Raw genomic sequence first — 21,634 nt, 5'->3', positions numbered from 1 at the left:
AAATGATAACTTGACTCGATGAAACTTGCACTGGTCAAGAACATTCAAGACTGTGTCCCCCTGTCTTTATTTCAAATGTTTATTAAGAGCGATACAGTTGACACGGACAGATAAAAGCTGTTGAGCTGAAAGACTGTTGTGATATTTTGGTAAGATCCTAAGACACCCGTGGAACTTGGAAGTACAAAAACGATTTTTCGGCAGCTAAGCAAATACAATCTTAATGTCTTTATATATATTTATGCAAAAATAAAGAGTCTTAATACCGATTTGAAGAATGATCAGTTGAGTTTGAGCGTGATGGAAAGCAAAACCCTGTTCTGTGTTCGGAATGATTGCTAGATGCGGTTTATATGCTGACTTGACACTTTTGAAATGAACATAAAAAATCCCAACATTACCAGGTTGCACTTAGATGAGAGTGATGCAGATAAAATAGAAGCTTTGGAAAAAAACACGTAATAAAAGAGTAGATTATCATAAAAATAATGACGTTATTTATCAAACTTTCTTTTTTTTTTGCATGCCAAAAATGATGGAGTTCAAAATAAACTGCAGAGAATGAAGTTGATTTGTAACAAATGACTTCTCGTCTTTCATTTCCACTTGTGATTCGTTTTTTGGTCCAGGTTCTGTACACGTGTCACAAGGACTGAGTCCACACGACCGACGACTTTTAGGACTCGTAGTACATCTTCTTTGTGACGGTGGCTCCTCCCATCACGCTCCTCTGGACCACCTCCTTGGTGATCTGACGGGTCACCATGCTGCCCATCTCTGTCTGCTGTGTGGTCATCATCATGCCGTCTGGAGGAGGAAATGAAGAACCATTTGAAATGCTGAAGATGCTTGAGAGAAGGCCTTTACGGAGTTGGAGGTGATTGTACCTGAGAAGAAGGGCTCCCCCATTGTGGAGGTGGTGTGGGTGATGTTGGTCCGGGTGTTCATTTCTGTGGGAAGCTGGAACACCTCTCTGCGGGTCATGGACTGGTTGTACTGGGACATGGAGCCTGTAGAGGACAAGAGTCAACACTCATTATAAACCCTCCGACTATGATCTATGCAGCTACGTCTAATCCATCCATCCATCCATCCATTCAACTTACTATGATCTAAACATTTATGTCCAAACCATCCATCCATCTACCCACTCAACTAACTATGATCTATGCATCTCCATCTGAACCGTCCATCCATCCATCATCCTCCAACCATCCACCAACAACTATCCAATATGCACCCATCCATCCATCCATCCATCCATCCATCCATCCATATGTCCATCCATCGGACTGTCGGCCCATCCTGTCGTCTATCAATGCATCCACTTTGGATCTTCGCATGCTTCAAATAAGTGTGGAGACACAGCTCTGGGCAGGAAGTTGAGTTGTCTCACCTCCATCCTGAGACTCGATGGTGATGATGCCCTCCCTCTCTGGACCAAAACCTTGCGTGGTTCGTGCCTGAACTTTAAACTTGTACGGAACATTCTCGATCAGGTCTGGAACAGTCAGACTGGTTTCACCTCCGTCACCACTGACTTGGAAGGAGCGAACGTCGGCTGAGGGAACAGATTCGTACAGAAGAGCAGAAGTCAGTGACTGGCACAAGGTAACAAGTTTTGTGTTGTGTTAGTCATATTGCATGATTTCATTTTTTTTTTTTACAAGCTTTGACATATTTGACAACAATTTAAAATATTTTTGCAAAGCTTTCATTCCATTTCTTATGTGCTTCAGTTATTATTAAAACTAGTTAAGATCTGTCAATGTATAAAGCATTTAATTTATTAAGTCAATGATATGAAATTAAGAAAATAGAATTTGCTGCAATAAAGCTGAATATATAAGAAACAACAGATGATGGTCTATATGACATGAAAACACGGTAGTTAAATAAAAGGAGGAAAATTATAAAGCAGAACTATATATATATATATATGTATATATATATATATATATATATATATATATATTTATTTATTTGGAGCAATTTGACCACAATATTTAAATAAAAATAGCACAATGTTTTGAGATGGGTTCCTTCTTTCATAGCTTAACAATAAATATCTCTTAAAATTGTTTTAAAGAACAGTTAAAATAAAGTATAAATAGAAGCCAATTATAACTTTTCTGACAACTGACAGAGTTCAAAGGCCAGGTTACCCTTGCTGACATATAGAACCCCCAAATTGGCCCTCACCTCCTCCATACAGCTGCTCACACGTCACCACATAACCAAGAATGTCTCCGTTTGGTTTGCGTGGTTTATCCCAGCTGAGCAGCAGAGAGTCAGGGCTGAGGGCGGTGAAGACCAGAGGACCCGGAGCGCTCGGGGTACTCAGAGTAAATGGGGATCCTTCGTGAGAGGAAGCAGAAATATGTAAAAACAAAAAACAAAAAATATGCGAGTAAAGACATGGCAATAGGCCGGACCTGGCATGGGGCTGAGTGGGCTCTTCGGGTCGACGGCCGACTCAATAGTGATGACTCCCTCTCTCTCTGGACCCCAGCCCTCCTGGCTTTGGGCCTTCACCTTAAATATGTAGGAGTGGTTGGGCAGGAGCTCCTGGATAATGACAGAGTTCTCCGCTGGGTTGGTAACATTAACACGCTTAGCCTCCCCTGAAAAGTACAAACAATAAATAAATACCAACGAATTAGCAAGTGAAGGACTCAATAAGAATGAATCATAAACGATTGAGCGGTTTTACTTGTTTTGTTTGTGTAAAGTGTCCTCTTACCTCCGTTGAGCAGCTGGTAGATCACACAGTAACCCATGATGTCTCTCTCACAGTGGGGCTCCTGCCAGCTGACCTTTAGGGCAGTGGGACCCAGAGCAGAAAATACCAGTCTGCTGGGGGTGTCGGGGACCCCCGGTGAGAGTCTGGCATCTAAACAGCAGGTAAAAGAAAAATACATTGTGTAGTTAAAGTAGCACTTTGTAACATTCTGACTTTATTGCTTTTAATTCTTATTTTATTTATTTATTTATTTTCATAATTCTCTGGATATTATACAGTATTTAACGATGCCAGCAGCTTTACGGAAGTGGTTGCCTTTATTTCCATAATAGCTGAGAGGATGTTTTTTTTGTTTCCATGGAGACAAAACTTGAAACCGACCCGACATGACCCTATTTTATTTGTCTTGAAAATAATAGTTTTCATGACATTGCTGTTACATTCTACTAACAGAGGGGGGGCCATAAACAAAAGTGTTCAATCTTAATAAGTGACACTTTAATATAAAAAGCACCTTTTGTTTTAAAATACAGTCTTTTTTTCAACATATTTGTATTTTCATTACATTGCTGTTACATTCTATTAACACAGGGGGAGCCATAAACAAAAGTGTTCAATCTTAATAAGTGATACTTTAATCTAAAAAGCACTTTTTGTTTTAAAATACAGTCTTTTTTCAACATATTTGTATTAGTAACCATCATTAGTTGTATTGTCCTGTTTCATAGGATTCTTCACTGTCAGAGTGAAGTTTGTCTTACAGTTTTGTCTTTGTCTTGTCTGTAAGTCTAAAACATTTACGAGCCAAAATATTATGACCGATTATCCTAGCCAAAACTACAGTTAGAATGAATGAAAGTAAAACCATGACTTAGGCTTTTTTAAGTCACTCACTAATGGGGGACAAAGAGGTATGCGACCTGGTCACTTTTGAGGGTCACTTTCATTTCCTTTTACGGTCAGTGGTCATAATATTGTGGCTGATCTCTGGATTCAACATTCCACATTTTATCTTGCTATATTAATCCTTGTCATGTTAACACACTTACCATTCAGAACCCTGTCCAGATTATAAAGCGCCTCATTGACGTCAGAAGACGGGGTCCTGCCCCTGGACCCCTGACTCAGGCTGTAGCTGAACTGGCTTTGCGAGCTGCTCTGCGTCCCCATGTAGCCATAACCACCTGACAATGCGTCGAGCAGAAAGGAGAGGGGGATGCAGAGAAGGAGATAGGAGAAATAAAGTGAGTGGACAGAAGTGAAGATAAAGCAGATAAAAAAGATAAAAAGAAAAAAGCGACAGTCAGTGTAGCTCTAGTGCAGCCGACAGCCCAACCCTGCTCCAAGCCATCGGCCTCATGCACTCGCAGAATGGAGGCACTTCACTTCTCTCTTTGAGGACTCCAAAATTGTCCATAGCCACAATAATGAAGGGAATCTCTTGCTCTTCACTCACTTAAGTCCTGGAACTTGCCCAGGTCATCGCCCATGACAATAGAGTCTCTGATGTGCTCCTCTGTGTAACCCCTCTCAGAGCGCTTCCTCATGATGACGTCTGTTCTCTGACGTCCAACACCATGCAACGCGGGTTTAGGAGGGCTTCCTGCAGCAGAAGGTTCAATTCAGATCGTCTCGTACTTCACCCTAGCATTGAGTTCATACCTTGACCAGAAGTGTAGCTGGTGTTTGTCTCAGTAACATATGAGCCTCCTGGTCCTCGGTAGTTTGAGCTCAACGTGGACATTGGAGATGATGACGCAGACATGTTACGCATCCCGGGAGTTCCAGGGAAAAGGAAGTTCTGTTCCCACCTTCCATTCATGATGGAATCTGTCCAGCGACATAAAGAACATATACAAGCATTGAAATAAAAACAATTTCCTCTGAGAAAAGTTTTTAGTTATAGTTCATAGTTTACAAATATACTTAAAAACAAAAATAAGATTTTTGAAGGACTCAAACGCGAAGAATTGATCCTATCGACTTGATAGGTTGAAAAATGCATTCCGGCATTTTCCTCAACTTTGGCTCGAACGTGGGAAAGGAAATGCTGTTATTTTCGTCAAGCAGTTGCCGCTTTTCCTCCACACAGAGCAAGATGGCTGCCAGCAGTACAGTTGCAAACAGTCATGAAAGAGAGACTAGCAGCTCATCTGCTCGTCTGGTGCAGTGGTCTTCACCTGGCAGGGTCTGAGAGAAGCTGGGATCGTCTGTGCTTGACTCTGTGTCTGTGCTGAGCCGACTGTGGGGGATGACGTCCACTCGCTTTTTCCACGACACTTGACGGAGATCCAAATTGGACCCCACCAACTTGACATGTTTCCAGACTTTTAATCGGGTTCATAAGGGAAAGAGCAAGCAGGCGGGGGCAACAACTGTCAGTGAGTCTGCCTTCACAGAAGCTTTGACTCAAGAATTGGATCGTCTACACTACTCTGTGTATTCCAAAGTTGTACGGATTTGTACGTTTGAAATTAGCGAAGAGGAAAGAAATGACAGCCTCTCTCATTTGATTTAGAAAAAACCCTGGCAAAAGACACTTGGTAGACACTTAGTTGTGTGTTTTTGTTCATGCTACCCACCATCACCAGAGACGCTTGGTGTCTTGGAACCTCCAGGTGACTTCAGGACCTCGTTACTATACATCAAATAGCTGTCATACTCATCACCAGCTTCAGCATCCACGATCGGGATATCAGGAATGATGGGAACTGGAAGCAGGCAAAGAAATTGATGATGGCAAAAGTTGAATTTATTGGGAGGTAGTTGTGTTTGAGACTTACTTGACAGAGGTCTGGTAGGCTGGGACGCCAAATTAATCGTGGCATCTCGAAAGGGACCCCACCCAATGCTGTTCTTAGCTCGAACTTGGTACTGGTAGGTTTGAGCATTCTGGAGGTTCTCGATTAAAAGCATTCGTTTCTTGGGGTTGTCAATCTTCACCTTCTTGGCTGCACCCACTGGCTCTGTAAAACGTCACAGTGACATTGTTGGTAAATACGTAGATAGCATCTGTACGATATTTTTCAGGGGGCGTCTCTTACTCATCTCATCATCAATGGGCGTGTAGACGACTTCGTAGGCTGTGATGTTGCCGTTGGTCTCCGCTGGCTCAGCCCAGCTGATTTGGGTGACAGTTGGGCTGATGACGTTAAATGCCAGTCTGCCAGGTTCACCCGGAACTAAGAAACAGATCATTGCCATGAATCATTTATTAATTGCTACGCTATTTTCCCAGCTTTGACAAAGGAACAAAAAACATCCCAGAGAAACCAATAATTGATTCTCCAACATCACTCCCAGCAATTACCATCTTCCAGAGTTTGACATGGAATCATGTCGCTATAAATTCCTTCCCCCATGGAATCGTAGGCACACACTCGCATCTCATAGTCACAGTAAGGATAGAGCTCTGTCAAGTCAGCTTGGGGGGTCTTCACATTGAGGACCTGTGCATCTTTCTCTTGGTCGCCATAGATCCAATATTTCACCTACAAAATCAATCAAGTTTAATCAATCATGATCACGATTCTAATCATCTTCGGATTGGATTTACCTTGTATCCTGTCAGATTACCAGCTGGTGGGTCCCAGTTGAGTCGGATGTTTCTCGGTCCAGTTGCTTTTGCCTTGGGGTTTCCAGGTGCCATCAGGAAACCACCTGGGGATTTAGGGGCTTTAGAGCCGAACAATGGCATCTGACCCATTAGAGGAGAGGTGTACCCTGTTGGGTGTGATCATGAGTTTTAGAACAAGCCTTGATCACCACTTATTATCACTCAGTTTACCTCCATCTGTAACGTTGATGACAGTTGTCTTGCGTTCTCCAATGGAGGCATTGCTACTTGGGTCAAACAGCTCTACCTGGAAGGCCTCAGGTTGGTCTGGGCTCGGATTTGGTCTGGGCTCAATAACAATATTCTTTTCATTTTCTCCTGGGTTAAATATCAGCTGTCCATTCAAATCGAGGCGGGGGGACTTTTTGGTACGCCATTTAACTGTAGCCGGGCTGTCAATGTTGCGACTACGAACCACTGGGATCTTGTATGTTGGGTCAGACGAGCTGAAGTTGTGGGTGCCCTTTTTGAAATTCAACACACTTGGCTCTGTACGACAAACAAATGACAAAGAATGAAGGTCTATAAAGGGTCTAAATACATTATTCAACTACTATTACCTGGTTGGTCTGCAATGGTAACTGTAGTTCTTGGATAACGTCCAATCTTGGCACCCTGTCGTGGATTGCTGAGGTCCATGACAAACTGTTTCACTTGTTCTTTTTCAAGGAGGCCATCTTTTTCATTCAACTCCAACAGACGGACAGGGACAATCTTTTGGGTCTCGCCAGGTGAATAAGACAAGTCTCCCTCTACCATGGCATAGTCCTGAAAATGCATGAACACAGCCTTGCTGTCCAGTATGTATGTCCATCACCCTTCTTTTGTAGCATACCTTCTTGTCTTTGGCAGTGAGATCCCTTGTTCGGTATGTAACCTGTGAGCGGCCATCTTCAATAATCTCTCGACTGATTGGGATATTGGCCACTCCATCCTGTCTGCTGTAGGTGTAGGCAGGCTGGAGGAAGGAGAAGACACTTGTGGCTGAATAGAGGAAGGTAAAACACAACTTTAGTGAGCTTCAACAAACAAGGTGTGTTAAAATATCTCCTGTGTAATATTTTTACCGTGCTCCTTGATGATGGTGATATTCACAAATTTTTTACCAATCGTTGCAATGCCCAAAGGCACATCTACAGCTTCCACTAGCAGCTGTTTTTTGTCGTCGTCTTCATCCTTAACAAAGAGTGGCACATGGACATCAACCAACTCCACGCCTTCCTGGAACTCCACAGCTCCGGCAGCCTCTGGCAGAACACACACATATATTTTAGAGTAAAATTGTTACTCAACCAATTAGCAAGACTGCTTACGGCATGAGCAGCTCAGGTTAAACTTAATTAAAACTAATTTTAGAATAAAAATAACAGATTGATTTTTAATTAATCAAGACACCCTGGTTAGTAGATGCACCAGATGTGTAACTCTTTTCAGATGCATAAAACACACCTCAAGGGGAAGGTGGACTTTTCCACCTGATAAACTAGATCTACGCACCTCTGTCGGTGGCGACTGTGTAGTAGCCGGGCAACACTTTAAGGTCATGGAGGTTTCCAGACTGGACATTCTTTTCTGTCAGTTTAACAATATCGGGGAAGCTGCTGCGAGGGGCCGATAAGACTGTGTCCATGATGGCATAGTCCTGCCTGTTTTATGGTGTAGAGGTTAGACACATTTTCTAGCCACAGCAACACACTCAAATGTTTTAAATACCTTTTTCCGGCATTTCTCTGCAGCCTGCGGGAGCACCATAAAGGAGATTTACATATAAAATGATCGATAATATCTCAATAATAAATGTCATTTTCAAACCGTACCTAAATGAAGGCTTCTGAACCTTCTGAGCTCCAGGGATCTGCCTGTACACCTCATTTAGCTGGAGAAATGATGCAGTATTTAGTGTAACACTCTGTCACTGTAAAAAAAAAAAAAGGAGTCACTTACATTATCAGTTGCTTCTTTGCGTAACTGCTCAGCATCTCTGGTCTCAGGACGACCAAGGTTCTCCGAGAAAAGCTTATTGAGTCGAAGGGAGATGGGGAATGGAACTAAAACAGGAAAATAGTACTTTTATTCCTTCTCTTGAACCGGAAGACGAATCAAATAATACTCACTGATTTCTTTGGGGTTGGGCTTTATCTGATTTTCAGGGTGGTTGGGTCCTCTGTGTACATTATCCGCCACCTTCCAACGGACCACATCAGTGCCCTTTGGAGGGCCTGTTCGTACCATCGGTGTGTCGAGATGGTCTGAAGTGAGCAATGATTGGCGGAGGAGATACTCATCCTCTTTAAAACCAACCATGCGGCCTGTTAAGAGAGGAGTTCGAGGCATGAGGTGTCAGGACAGGTTGGGCTTAGAGAGTGATTCAGCTGGACATCTTACCTCTCGCACAACAAGGCAGCAGGGCTAGGCAGCTCTAAGAAACAACACGTTTTTAAAATCCACTGTAGGTACAACACACATTTCAATGATGATTCAATGATGTACCTGGCAGCAGGTCTTACAGCAGGCACAGTACTTCCAACAGCACAGGAGGAGAAGCGCCAGCAACAGCAAGAGGAACAAGAGGAGAGGCAGTAGCCACAACAAACTGGCAGGAGGGCACTCTGAAGAAGAGACAAACAAATAACTCTTTCTATATGAAGTAAAATTTAGATGAATAGCAACAGCCTACCCTTTTTCTCCAACACTTCGACCAGCAGTTCATTTTTATCTTTAGGACTTTCTACTGTGTAGTTGTACGTGCAGTCGTCTTCTAAGTCGCGGAAGCTGCATGCCTGGAGGACCTTTTTTTCTGGTAACACACAGCACATGAGATTAACTGCACTATACTACCCATCAACCTTATGTCCTTTGTCTGACGAAACTTTACCATCTTTGAGTTTATCCACCATGACAACCTTGAAACTACACTTGTCACAATCTGCCTTTTCCTTCCAACTTCCAGACTTCCAAGCCTGACACTCAACGCAAAGTCTGGTTGCCTCACACACGCCAGACTGGGCCTGAAAACGTACATTCAACTCAAGTATGAACGTGTGAAAGTGAAAACAATTGATGAAATATAGAATTGTCTCAGACCTGGAAACTCGGCTCACAAGTTGAGGTTGTATCAACCCCATAGGGTCCGAAACACTTGCAGCGGCCACACACACAGTTGCCTCGTCCGTTGCAAATACCCTATGTCAGAAATAAATATGAATAATGCGGGTCACTGCCCAAACGATGAGGCTGTACTCACTCCATTGGCGTCTAGACAGGTCGCATTGCTCTTAGGACATGCACAGGCATCGCCTTCCCAACCTTTGACACACGAACAGCGCCCCAACACGCAGGAGCCACGATCTGGAGACGGATGGAAATAAGGTACTTTTTTAAACAGCCCTCATTCTACACTGGATCATAATAACCAACATCATGTTAGTATTAGTATGTACTCATTAGAAAAGGAAGACTTGAAAATAGATCTAGTATTTACACGGTTTAGGACTTCTCAATTTTGTTAAAGATGTCATTCAACAATTGTGTACCCTTTCACTGGCATAGGGTTCATAGGGTTATGTATCAATATTGTTTTATGTTTCTAGTTTATAACAGCCATATATGTAGTTCTGTCATACCATTGCAGAGGAACCCTCCAGACCTCTGGCACTGAGTCTTGTCAAACTGGCAGTAAGGTCCTTCAAACCGATCTGGATTGTGGCACACACAGCTTCCACATGGAATGCAGTCTCCACGGCCCGAACAAATAGTTGTCATGCCTTCCCCGATACACTGGCTGGTGTCCTGCTTTGCATCGGCTGCTGAGCAGTTACAAAATGTACCTGACCTGGAATATAAAAGATATAGAAAAACACGTTGTTCAGGCCAGTCCCTAGATACCCGTGCGCTTGGTAATAATGTGTAACAAAAATCGTTCACCCACCAGCCGTCACGACATTTACATTTCCCACACACAAGATCACCATGACCATAGCATTTGGGTGCATTCCTGAGAGGCGTCTGAAAATATTGTGGAAACATTTATCTTTTTCTTTCTTGAGAACATTATTGATCACATGGAGTAATAGGCAAAAATTAACAGGAACGTTTCAAGGCTCTGTGTGCTGTTTTTACCTTCTCACATTCACACGTTGGACAAAGAACTGAGGCTTTAACTTCCAGTCCATTAGTAAATGTTGATGGTTTTACCATCAGATTGGCTGTTTTTTCATTTGGCTCAATTTCACATACAGGAGTTTCTTCGATCATGCGTTGACTTTTGAGAAGCATCTTGAATTTGCTCTGGAAAACAACAAGTAGCTCAGTGTAAACGTGTAACATGTAGCTAGAGATTTTTGGTGGAGCAAATCCAGGTTGGCAAGTAGGTTGGGTTTTTTATCCGTTAGTAAGAAAGAAGAAACTTTGATTAGTGGCTGGTTAGATTAAGGGTGTTTAACGTGGGTTTATTATTTAGGATGGTTGAGCTGTTGGTTTTGGGAAAAAGTTAGTGGGGAAGTCTGTATTTTTGTAATGTAAAAACATAAACTTCTTGACTGTTGAATTGCTTTGCTAACTGGTTTAGTCGATAGGGCTGTTTTGGCACTTACTTTAGCTCCGGGTGTGACATTGAATTCTCCATACTTAGCAAACACTCCACTGGTAGAAAAGAAATCAGCCTCAAACGCTTTAGTTCGAGGCTCAGCACTGATGCTCATCTTGGATTGGATATTCTTAAAGGCAAATAAGAAGCATAAGTCTCAGCTTTGATCAACATCGTCTGGAAAATGTTTTTGAAAAGGTGAGTAGTTACATTAAAAGCAACCCTCATGACATCCAGAATGTTGGAGGAATCTTCTTGAAGCTCTCCGACTTCAGCAATGGGAAAGTACTCTTCGAGTTTCTAAGTGAGGAGATGGAAGATTAGAGAGATAAAGATGATAATAGTTAAACCATTGAAGCTTACTGACCTGATAGAAAGTTAAAGAATAGTTGGTCACTGCAAATATGGGAATGATGCTGTTATCCCCAAGGACGCGCACCAGAGTGGGTATCGAAGGGTAATCTTGTACAGTGTCTTTGGTGTATTTTCCGCCTTCAAGGTGGCATTTCTCATCATTGCGTTTGAGGATTCCAGACAGAACATTGGCACCGTCTGCCTCGTAATGGAATGACGACTCAGTGGAGAAGACGAGTAAGTGTGTGCTTCCTGGACGCCAGCCAATCTCATCCTGTGCAAAAGATTGTTGTTTATTTGGGGAAAAAAATAGGAAATTGATGATTAATACTCTATCTGGAATGTAAAAACCTCTTTCTACACAGTCACCGCAAGAGACCTTAACCTAGGTTGACCAACCTCCCTAGTCACACAGATCCTCTACACCTCTATATCCTCTCTTTCACCATATTCTAGAATATCATTGGTTGTCTATTTCACTTTTATTTGGTAAAAAGAAAATCTTATATTCTTGCAACATGTCTATCTTCAATCCTAGCCATGTGTGTGAACCATCCGATTCCCCCTAGCTTTATCTCCAAACCGTTCTCTGAGCTATTAATGTGACCATAAAGGTAGTGAACTATAAACCTTCTTAACAATGATAATCGTGTGTTATTCTTTTGCTCTAAACCAGGTGTAACCAACCTTTTTGATTCAAATTCAATTTTTTTTTTTTTCACTAGCCAGTGACAAACCCTTTTAAAAAATCATTAACCATGTCCCGAATCAAAATACGTTAATGATAAGTTCTCTCCCTTTTTTCCGCAAGGTTTATGGGGTTAAGAATATGCATTCAGCTCCCCATCATTGCTGTTCCCTTACTCACCTTTGAACTAGAATAGGTCAGAGCTCATTTTCACATATACATAAATACAAGGGTGATTAAAGAAAATAATTCCATAGCTTTTTTACAATTATATTTCCAGGACGCTAAAATGCTAAAATGACCAAACAAGAATATTTCTTTTATTTTGTAAACAAATGCAAATGTAGACTATAGTTTTCACAACATTGCAGTTACACTGTTCTGACACTTGAGGGAGCTGGAAACAAATATGTTCATATTGATTAGTATCACTTTAACATACCCTATGTACATCAATGCCATTATTTTAAAGTAGTTAACCGCACAATAGAAGAACCGTAAATAGGCTATACGATTATTATATGCAATAACAATTTTCGGACTGACCCCACAGACGGCGACCTGTAATATGCCATCAAAACCTCCCTCGGGAGCATCCAGGTTGCCAGAGATCTTCTCCTTTTTCAGCTCTGTATTGAAGAATTCCAGATCCTTAGTGAGCTTGATGACATTTACGAAGGAGAACGGGGGATCACTGTCTTTCCATGGTTTTTCCAGTCTACGAACAGACAAAGAAATATTTGACTGATTGTTTTACAAATGATAAATTTCCTCTGAAGCGGAACCCACTTGTACGGCCTCATGTCGGTCTGCGGTTCAGTCACTTTGTCCACAAACTTCCCAAAGCCAATGGTGAAGTCTTTAGACAGCTCGTCCGCCAGCTCAGCTGAAAGGTTTGTGACAGATTATAACTCTCGCTTTTAGGGGCTGTAAAGATACACTCCTGGACAGTGGTTGGTTAAAACACGCAGAGATAGATTAAAAGATGGCGTATCTTCCCCTAAAATCCTCAGTAGTTCTCTTGACTCATATGAAATTTAAAAAAAAAAGATCTTCATGCATCATATGTTTAGAATATATTTACATTTACTTATAGATGTCCCGTTACCATCACATGAACGTATCTCGACTGACGTGGAAGTCACACCTGACTAGTCTAGAGATTAGTATCTGCATCAGCCACCATTTTAAGTGCAACCCTTAAGCCAATCATAGCAACCCAACTTTCCTAAATCACCCACAAAGCTGCTTTCCCATCTTCTTCAAGTTTTCCAAATCGTCTGACATGGAGTTGGAGAAGTCCATAAGGATGTAAAGATCCAGGGGTCCATCGGTGGGAGAGAACACTTCGAAGTCGACCATCTTCTCCTCCCCTGGCAGCAAAGTCATGCTCATCTCCTGCGGGAACACCTGGGACTGCTGAATGTTTTCGTTGATCTGAATCATCTGTGCAAGGGTTCGAGAGAAGAATACGTCAAACAATAAGTTTGGTACTACAGAAATCGGAGGTAATTAATAAGATAAAATAAGATACTTTTTCATAGCTCATGCTGCTTTTGGCCGTGAGAATAGAGGCGGCGCTGCAGCCGTGAGCCAGAATGTTCTTCTTCGTGTCACATCGATGGCTGCTGTAGTTCTGGAAATGTATACTGAGGTTTATGTATTATGTAAGCAGTGACATGAAAACAATGCAGACTCACAGTCTATTTACTTCTACTATCATAGTTTTGTTATGATTAGTACGTTTTTATAAAACAATATTTTACAATTAACATGAATATTCGTTGCATGCAATTTTTGTCTTGCCATTAAACTTCTGGGCCACTAGATGGCAGCAGTCATTAAGTCGTCCTCAGCCCAAAGTTACAATGAAATACCGCAAGATCCAATGACTAAGGACGAGAGGATACAGTGGACTCCAGCAGATTTTTAAAATGACATTTGGACCTTTATCGTTAGAAAACGAATGAAATAAGTTACGACTTTGTCAAGAGGCATGTGGTCTACAAATTCTGCAAATCCAGTATTCCATGTTTGTTGCTGAAGTCTCAACTTCCCAATTGAATCGACGCATCTATGATGCCCTCATCCGTGAACAGAACCATAAAAAACCAACGCATGTCTGTCAGAGGCACTAACTGTTTTTCTACTGTCTTTTTTCCATAGTATTTAGTAAAAGAAACTGCAGATTAAAGATATCAGATACAGATATCAGCAGCCTAATGTTTAAGTAACAAACAAGAAAATGAAGCAACCTTCTTAGATCATCGCCTACCTCATCCGGGCAGTAGGCGCAGTCTTTGCCAGCCTGCAGACATTCAGAGCAGGTCTTATCTCTGGCAGCGTAGCAGAAGTTAGCTGGAAGAGAAGGTGTTCAGTAGAGGAACAATAGAATATTTTACACTGATATGTGTTGATGAAAAACAAGCAAATGAATGGTTAACATATGATATATCACTGGAAAACAATATCTTGCCAGCATCTCTGGGGGTGAAACTATTAGCACACTTTAGGCATAGTTGACTTATGAAAATCAATATAATGAACTTCATTATAGGACAATCTGAGCGCTGTGACAAAAAGTTATTTTTCCGCTGAGATCCTTCGTGCTCGAAGACAATGTGAGTGACGTCGTAGTTACCTTCAACACAACAGCAGTTCAGCAGGACGGCCAGGAGCCCCAACAAGAGACGTAACGTCCATCGCTCCATCTCTTTCCTATCACATAGAAAAAAACATGAAATCCCTTGAAAATAAAAAAAATAATGAGTTGAAACTTGAACCGTCTGTAATTTCCACGTGTCAAGACCCAGATTAAGGACAAGCCCAGACAAACAACGTCTCCAGCAAAAATGAATCTTTCAATCAAATGTTTTTCTAGTTCACTTTTGATGACAGGGTTGTTAGAACTCTTCCTGGACTGTCAAAGTAGAACTAGGTTTCTTGTCCACATTAATGAGGCGCCCTTGAACCCGAATGCAGCAGTTTAACACAGACTGGTTTCGTTGTGATGGTGATGGATGTTTGCTACAGAAGAACGACACACTGTCTCTGAAAATTCTTTCAACGGTAACTAAGGAGTCCAGGATATTTTCAGCACTTTAAAGTTCAGAAGAGGAAGTTGATGAATTAAATATAGTAATTACTTGATAGTTACCTTATTTTAAATCAAACAAAGAAATGTAAAAACGGTTTATTTCAGGGATTTTTTTTCTGTTTAAATTTGGGTCTTTTTGCGACATTAGGAGCACACAAAATGTTTTTTTAGTTTGTTGTTGACATAACAATCACATTCCTGTGTTGAAAATTCTTTACCAAAATCTTTTTTTTTAAATTATTATTTAGATTTTACAAAAGAACACAATGAATCAGAACAATTCATCCTAGTGAACCAATTTAATGTATTTTGTAAAGATGTTTTCAAAATACAGATTATCAAAAAACTTTAATCATGAACAAACCAGATTTCAATCAGATGTTTACATCTATTCTATTAGATTTACTAGTTTAGAGTTCTGTGACAGGATGTGATATTAAGTGCTTCAACAGCTTTTCAATGATTAAAATTAAAAACGTTTATCAATATTGCATACACTGAGGGATTATTGTTGGATAATACGATAAAACGAAAATAAATTTTTTAAAAAAACACAATATTTGACATATTTTAGATGCTATGTTTCTATTGTTTTTACACTCCTTCAAAACTTTATTTGACAATTATTTTTAATTATTAATAACTAATAATTTTAGATGTTTCTTGCTTCATGCTAATTGCTAATATCAATGTTAGCTTAAACAATAAATTAATAAACTTCCTAAATTTGTTAAAAATCCTCATGTTATAAAATGTTTTCTTCATTTTGATTTTTCATTATTTACACAACAAAAAGTGGATTCTTGTGTAGAGTTAAAACTGGGTGAGAAATGAAAAAGAAAGAACGTAGTTGTGTAAGTTTCATGAAAAGAAAGGCTGCATTCATGTTGGGAAGCAAGTGTCGGACAAAAAGAGACGGTGTGGAAACAAAGGGCACTTATGTGTCATGAAATCGCTCAGTGGGCTCCATGTGTCATCGTGCCCAAGAATACATTTTGCGAATTGAAATGTTTTCAGCTCCGCAAAGGAATTTCACCGGGAGCCGAGAAACTTTCAGAGTAGGAGAAAAACACATGGGAAAGACACTTTAGCGCTCGACTGTGAACCTGATCTGACTTCAGGTGTGTGAGGTCATGTCGTAAAGTGCAACGTAAATCACACGGTAGGCTAGGTGGGCTCAGTTGAGGAAAAAGGGTGGGGGGGCGTAAGAAAACGCTTGTGGTGATGTTTTTGTTTCAGCCCTGTAAAAGAATGGCGTGCTGCAGGTACGACAAATAGCAGCTTTGAGGAAAGAATTGTGTTTTTTTTTGCACAATTACATGCCCGCCAGGTATACATACCACGACTGGGTGTGTTTCTCCCCTCCCTGACAACGATGAAGATTTGGGGTCTTCATCAGCAGGTGATTGACGACTATTTCACCAAACTGATCTTATTAATAAAACTAATAGTATTTGTTTTGATCAGACCTTTTGGTCAAGTAACTTCTACACAGAGGTAAGAACAATTCCATAAGCGACTCTTCAAATGCACCTTGAAGTTGATCCTCAAATGTTGCGGGCAACAAACCACAGGTTGCAATTCAGCCGAACCACTTTCTAGAAGCGTGATCCAGTTAAATCACATGTGTTGCACTTCAAGGTGAAAACCAGAGTGGTTGACTGATAACAATAAGATTAAAAGCTCAAACAAACCTCTTACCGCTTGTTCACCAATCCCAGTCCAAAGGTCCAGAAACGAATAAGAAAGAAAAAAAAAGAAAAGCAGAAAATCCTTCTCTCTCTGTGAGTTTTAGGGACTTTAAACAACCATGCACGTTTAAATCCACCTGATTTCCTCCAAGTTAGAGAAAAGATCAAAAACAAAGTCCAATCTTCCTCCTTGTACCGTCCACTCTGGTCAAATATTGACTATTGGAGTATGTGTGTGTCTGCTTTAAGTGTGTGTGTGCAGCCAGTGGCACACAGAGCTACTGAGTGAGTGCGTGTGTGTGTGTGCTGTGACTTGATCCCTCCTCGATACACACATTTGAACACAGACAGGTGAGGGAGGGTTAACTCCCTTCCTGTACAGATCATTCCCCACCCTGTCAGAGGTTGAAAAAGTTCCACACCCTGTCGTGCCGGGACCCCCTCCCTGCTACATTCCACCCCGGCGTGGGTTCACCTGTGTGGGCTTGAGAGCGAGCCCCTCCTTCTATGGCCTCCACCCAAGCTCTTGGGAGTGGCACAGTGCTCTGGAACACTAGCTGCAGGCCATGGGAAAAACGCTTTGTGAGTCCTGTGTTTACACAACCATGTTCGCATACCGGCGGGTACATTTTATTAGTAAACACCCCACATGGATTTGACCCCAGCCCTTTAACCTAATGTGTGTCTGAGCCACAAAGAAGATTACGGGGGGGGGGGCAAAAAAGATAGGCTAAAACGTGAAGACAATCCAACAATTAACAGATTAAAAAATCGAAATAGAGTGGAGGGCCAACTTTTTTTGTAGCAATCTGTTGACAGTAGTATTGAGGGTGACATACTATTGAGGTTTGAGAGCCCACCCTGGTTAGAGTCATTTATCAATGACGTGGAATACCTGCCAGGCCGTCCTTGCAAATCCGAAGATTAGGTCTCATAGATCAGTGGTCTGAGGACCGGTATCGGACAGTGAGACCTTTTTTATTACCGAAAAAAGTAATTGATATAATTTCTGTTATATTGATCATTACTGTCTTAGAGGTTGTTTTGTTTTGAAAAAGACATTGTATTTTCTCTGAAGGGACACAAGCCTGTGACTCTTGATACGTCAAGACGCTCGTTTCATACAAGTTTACTCAAAAAATAAACCGGTTAACTAGTGGAAAAATATGAATACATAGTGCCCATGTTAAGGTGGTCTGCGGTGAGAAAAAAGGTTCCTGTAGTAGATGACGCAGGGATTCAGCAAAAAAAATTATGCGTTTTTTTTGTTCTTGTTATTCAAGTTGAAGGACTAGGTTCATGCGTATGTAACCGATTCTTTACACTAGCCTGAGGAGTAACGGTGGACTGGTGTTAATCAGTACCCAACAACGCCACTTTAGGCCTTGCCCCTAAAGATATAGACCCACGACCCTACGCGTAGAAACCTCCGACAAATGAATACAGGCACAAACACAAGTACCAGAAAATATAGTTTATTGTTTAGCCAGACATGGCAGCGAATGCCTTACAACAGACGTAGTCCCCAAATAATCATAATTGCAATCATCAAAACACAGTTAGTAATTATAACCGAAATAAAGGGAAAACCAAAAACACATTAGTATTCAACAAAAAACACACATTGACTGGACAGAAATGACAATTATGGACACTACTTCAGTTGAACACATCGCTACTCCGAAAAACTGAAACAAAGTGCTAAACCCAAACAAAAGAACCACAGGAAATAAACACATTGACACAATATACAAGTCTCAAAGTTGAACCAAACCAAACCTAAATAACTGTATAGCGAACAGAATAGCTAACCCAAACTAAACACAAGAGGCAAGGCAGGGCATAGTATCTGCACATCCCTAAAACAAAAGAAAGAACCAAATTGTGAAGAGAAAACAATAACTAATTTAGATCGCTGTGCTGGACTATGATTCAATGGAATACCATACCCAATAGCGGAGAACAGGACCACGCACGTCTCAGAACGCCGACCGTCACGACACAGGCGATGGAAAGACTGAGTGACTCACTGACTTTATAGTTAAAGCCCGCCCTCATTAACTAGTTGGCTTCACCTGCATTTGGAGTGGAGACCAAGAGAATGTAAACAATAATTTTCATAACAAACCAAAAATAACCATCCGGTTACACGTAAAAGAAGAATAGCATCGGATCAAACTGTGTTTCTATTCACACTAATAGTACTAAACAACTGTATATAATATGGACGTTACGGTTTTGAAACCAATCTGCGGTTGCAGCCATCTTGGAATCTTCCAGTTTAGCGAGACACCGGTCAGGAGGTGGAGTCAAGTGCTGTGTCTCAAATCGCATACTAGCGTACTAAAAGTTAGTATTTTTAGTACATTAGTGTGTCTCAATTCTTAGTATGCGAAATTTAGTGCGCCATGCATACTAAATTGGCATACTAACACGCCCACAAAACTAGCATTGGTTCGATGGACACTAACCACACTAAACAGCCGCCATTTTAGTGACGTTTTAAACGGAAGTTACGTCATATATAAATGCATATATATGCATATACTTAAATGTGTATTTTCCGCAGCAGTAGGAGGATAAACACGTCTTCGCTGCTGATACCAGCTTAAATATCTCGCGATTATTTAGATTCTCATATTTTTTCTTTATTTCTTTTTCCATAAGTTGCAATACGTGCTGCCAGCAGGTGTCGGCGATAGCGTTCAAACAGCTGCTTGAAACATCGTTAAATAGAAGTAGAAGAAGAAGCTGTCATGTGATTTCCAGTTAGTGTGTAGCTTCAGGGTTTGATTTGAGACATACTATCTGCGGAGAATTTGCGTACTAGTTAGTATGCATACTAAACTGATGCATACTAACTTCTAGCATACTAAGATTAGTATGCGATTTGAGACACAGCAAAGGTGATGAAACCTTGGCCATTTAGCTTGTGCTACTTTGGGATGACCCAAAAACGATGTAGTACACAGGGAACAGGCTGGTATGTGGCGTCGTAATACTCTTGCATCGAACGTGAAAAGAAGTCAAGACGAGCTCAAGCAGCGTGATTCAGGAAACGATTGGTTTGATCTGTTAGGATAGTCTAGTTGTGATTACAAGCCACACAAGCTAACAAACAAAATTGTGAGAGAACAGGCAGGGACGGTGGTTCATGTTTCTTAAACATTCTTTCCAAAAATGCGAGCGAAGCGTCTTAGATCTGCTTTGATCCCCATGACTGGAAGGATGGTTGACCAGATGCACAGGGTTATAGGTAGCTGCCATTGAGCAAGAGCCTTTGACCAATAAACCGTCTTGTTATGGGAAAGCTGGAGAGGACTTGGGTCATTACAAAGCTTCGCAACTAACACACACGACCGCCTCGGAACTACTCCATTACTCTATGTGCAAAAACAAACACATGGCACTGTTGATAAAAAACATGCTATTTATTATTCAGGAAGTTTTCTTAGCTGCATTGGTCTGTGTTTAAGTGATACCAACTTATTTTCTGACAATGAAGTAAATGCTACTTTTAAGGGACTGAAAGCTTTTAATCAACAGATGGAGAGTGTGAGGGATTATGTCATGTAGCTAATCGGATGTGGGTTGCATTTTTGATCACTTTTTGTTCATTTATTTGCAGCTTGAAGTATCGGGGACAGAATGACGTTTGATTCAAGATTTCATTTTGATAATGACTCTACTTTTTATGTTTTTGAATAGAGTTCAGCAGCTCTGCGTATTTCATCTAATGATAACGGCCCACGGCATTTGTACCCTCATTTAACTCCTTTGTGGCTCTGGGTCAAGGTGACCCGAAGGCCCGGAAACAAATGTGTTTGTGGTATCCCTTGTGTTGTCTCTGGGTCAATGTGAACGAGCTCCCTGGCTTCCATAAATACAAATCCAGTGGTGAAGGTCGTTCACCTTGAACTCAAGACAACACAAGGGATAAAGCAAACACATTTGTTCTCGGGCCTTTGGGTCACCTTGACCCTGAGATAACTCAAGTTCTAGGAAGTCTCTTAATTGGTAATCAGCTTCAACCTCCAACATCCTAAGCAATTTGGACTGGCCTGCATCCATTCACCCATAAATAATGAATGCATCATTCATAAAGTCATAAAACTGTAATTTTGCTAATGTGCCGAGACAATTAGTCATTGCGATTTTGTTACCAAATGCATTGTAACATTCCACAGGTATTAGTAGTAGAGGAGTTTAACCAGCCCACAGGCCAGTCATCCTTCCAAATTCTAGCGATCAGGAAGAAGCACCGTCCCAGGCCCTTTACCATCTTTCTTCATTTACAAGTGCGCTGGGGAGTTTCCCAAATGTCATCCCAACTCCGAGACCATTTGTTGCATTAAGTTAATAATTCTTGTTCTGACTTGGCCTTGAATCCAAGCTTCACCATTCCAAGTAACCTTGAGTCAAGCCGTAACTATTCCATGTACACAATATTGAAGTCAAAGTGTGAACAATGGTATCCTCAACAAGAAGACAAATGATCAAAGTTTGGTTTCATTTTAAGCCGTTGGAGCTGCTAAAGGTCACAGCAGGAAGCCTGGCCAGCATAAGTTGCTGGTGAAAGCTGCTACTGTATTTGCTTCAAAGAACCATCCAACCAGACATACACAGTTTCTAGCGACGACATTCAGTTTCAAAACTCCAAGAAAGCTCTGAAACTAAGTTAGAACCCGAGAACAAGTGTGTAACTCTCCTTGAGGGAAGAATAACTTACCGTGAGACGACAGGTGGCATCACCGGCAGCCTTCTATTCCCACTATTCCACTCATGAACTCGGTTATCTCCAGCAGTCACGACTCTCTACAGACAGTCTAGTCGGCAGCCCCTGCTCTCAATCTACATGAC

The 21,634-nt window shown here is 41.2% G+C and overlaps 1 protein-coding gene across 5 annotated transcripts; it reads right to left on the bottom strand.

Moving 5' to 3' along the window:
* Positions 1-51: 51 nt before the first annotated feature.
* On the bottom strand, positions 52-21,521 carry itgb4 (integrin, beta 4). 5 transcript variants are annotated; one of them, XM_087784303.1, is made up of 43 exons: positions 21,504-21,521; positions 14,628-14,704; positions 14,262-14,344; positions 13,521-13,622; positions 13,228-13,432; positions 12,776-12,872; positions 12,533-12,704; positions 11,312-11,572; positions 11,155-11,244; positions 10,952-11,074; positions 10,479-10,646; positions 10,288-10,364; positions 9,983-10,191; positions 9,604-9,707; positions 9,444-9,542; positions 9,235-9,367; positions 9,037-9,156; positions 8,850-8,968; positions 8,745-8,778; positions 8,474-8,668; positions 8,304-8,407; positions 8,177-8,235; positions 8,073-8,096; positions 7,857-8,005; positions 7,427-7,606; positions 7,195-7,343; positions 6,920-7,127; positions 6,531-6,848; positions 6,300-6,466; positions 6,054-6,234; positions 5,788-5,925; positions 5,527-5,709; positions 5,326-5,454; positions 4,924-5,070; positions 4,406-4,573; positions 4,200-4,346; positions 3,793-3,927; positions 2,744-2,893; positions 2,436-2,624; positions 2,203-2,358; positions 1,397-1,561; positions 888-1,010; positions 52-807 (listed from the first exon to the last, which is right to left on the bottom strand). In XM_087784303.1, exons 2-43 carry the CDS (start codon positions 14,695-14,697, stop codon positions 677-679), a joined length of 5,961 nt encoding a protein of 1,986 aa, XP_087640429.1. In that variant the 5' UTR covers positions 14,698-14,704; positions 21,504-21,521; the 3' UTR covers positions 52-676. The 5 variants fall into 5 exon arrangements, with proteins under 5 accessions (XP_087640429.1, XP_087640424.1, XP_087640426.1 ...); XM_087784298.1 differs by lacking the exon at positions 4,924-5,070; XM_087784300.1 differs by lacking the exons at positions 4,924-5,070; positions 21,504-21,521 and adding an exon at positions 16,778-17,127.
* Positions 21,522-21,634: the final 113 nt, after the last annotated feature.

This window comes from Callionymus lyra, chromosome 2, assembly GCF_982586985.1.
Source record: "Callionymus lyra chromosome 2, fCalLyr1.hap1.1, whole genome shotgun sequence".
Lineage (NCBI taxonomy): Eukaryota > Metazoa > Chordata > Actinopteri > Syngnathiformes > Callionymidae > Callionymus > Callionymus lyra.
This window is presented reverse-complemented; position numbering and strand designations above follow the sequence as displayed.

Coding starts and splice junctions, on each gene's coding strand:
- itgb4 (XM_087784303.1), bottom strand. CDS start 14,697: ATGGAGCGATGGACGTTACGTCTCTTGTTGGGGCTCCTGGCCGTCCTG. Junction 14,345..14,627: donor GAACTGCTGTTGTGTTGAAG/GTAACTACGACG, acceptor CTTCTCTTCCAG/CTAACTTCTGCTACGCTGCC. Junction 11,245..11,311: donor ATTCTTTAACTTTCTATCAG/GTCAGTAAGCTT, acceptor CTCCTCACTTAG/AAACTCGAAGAGTACTTTCC.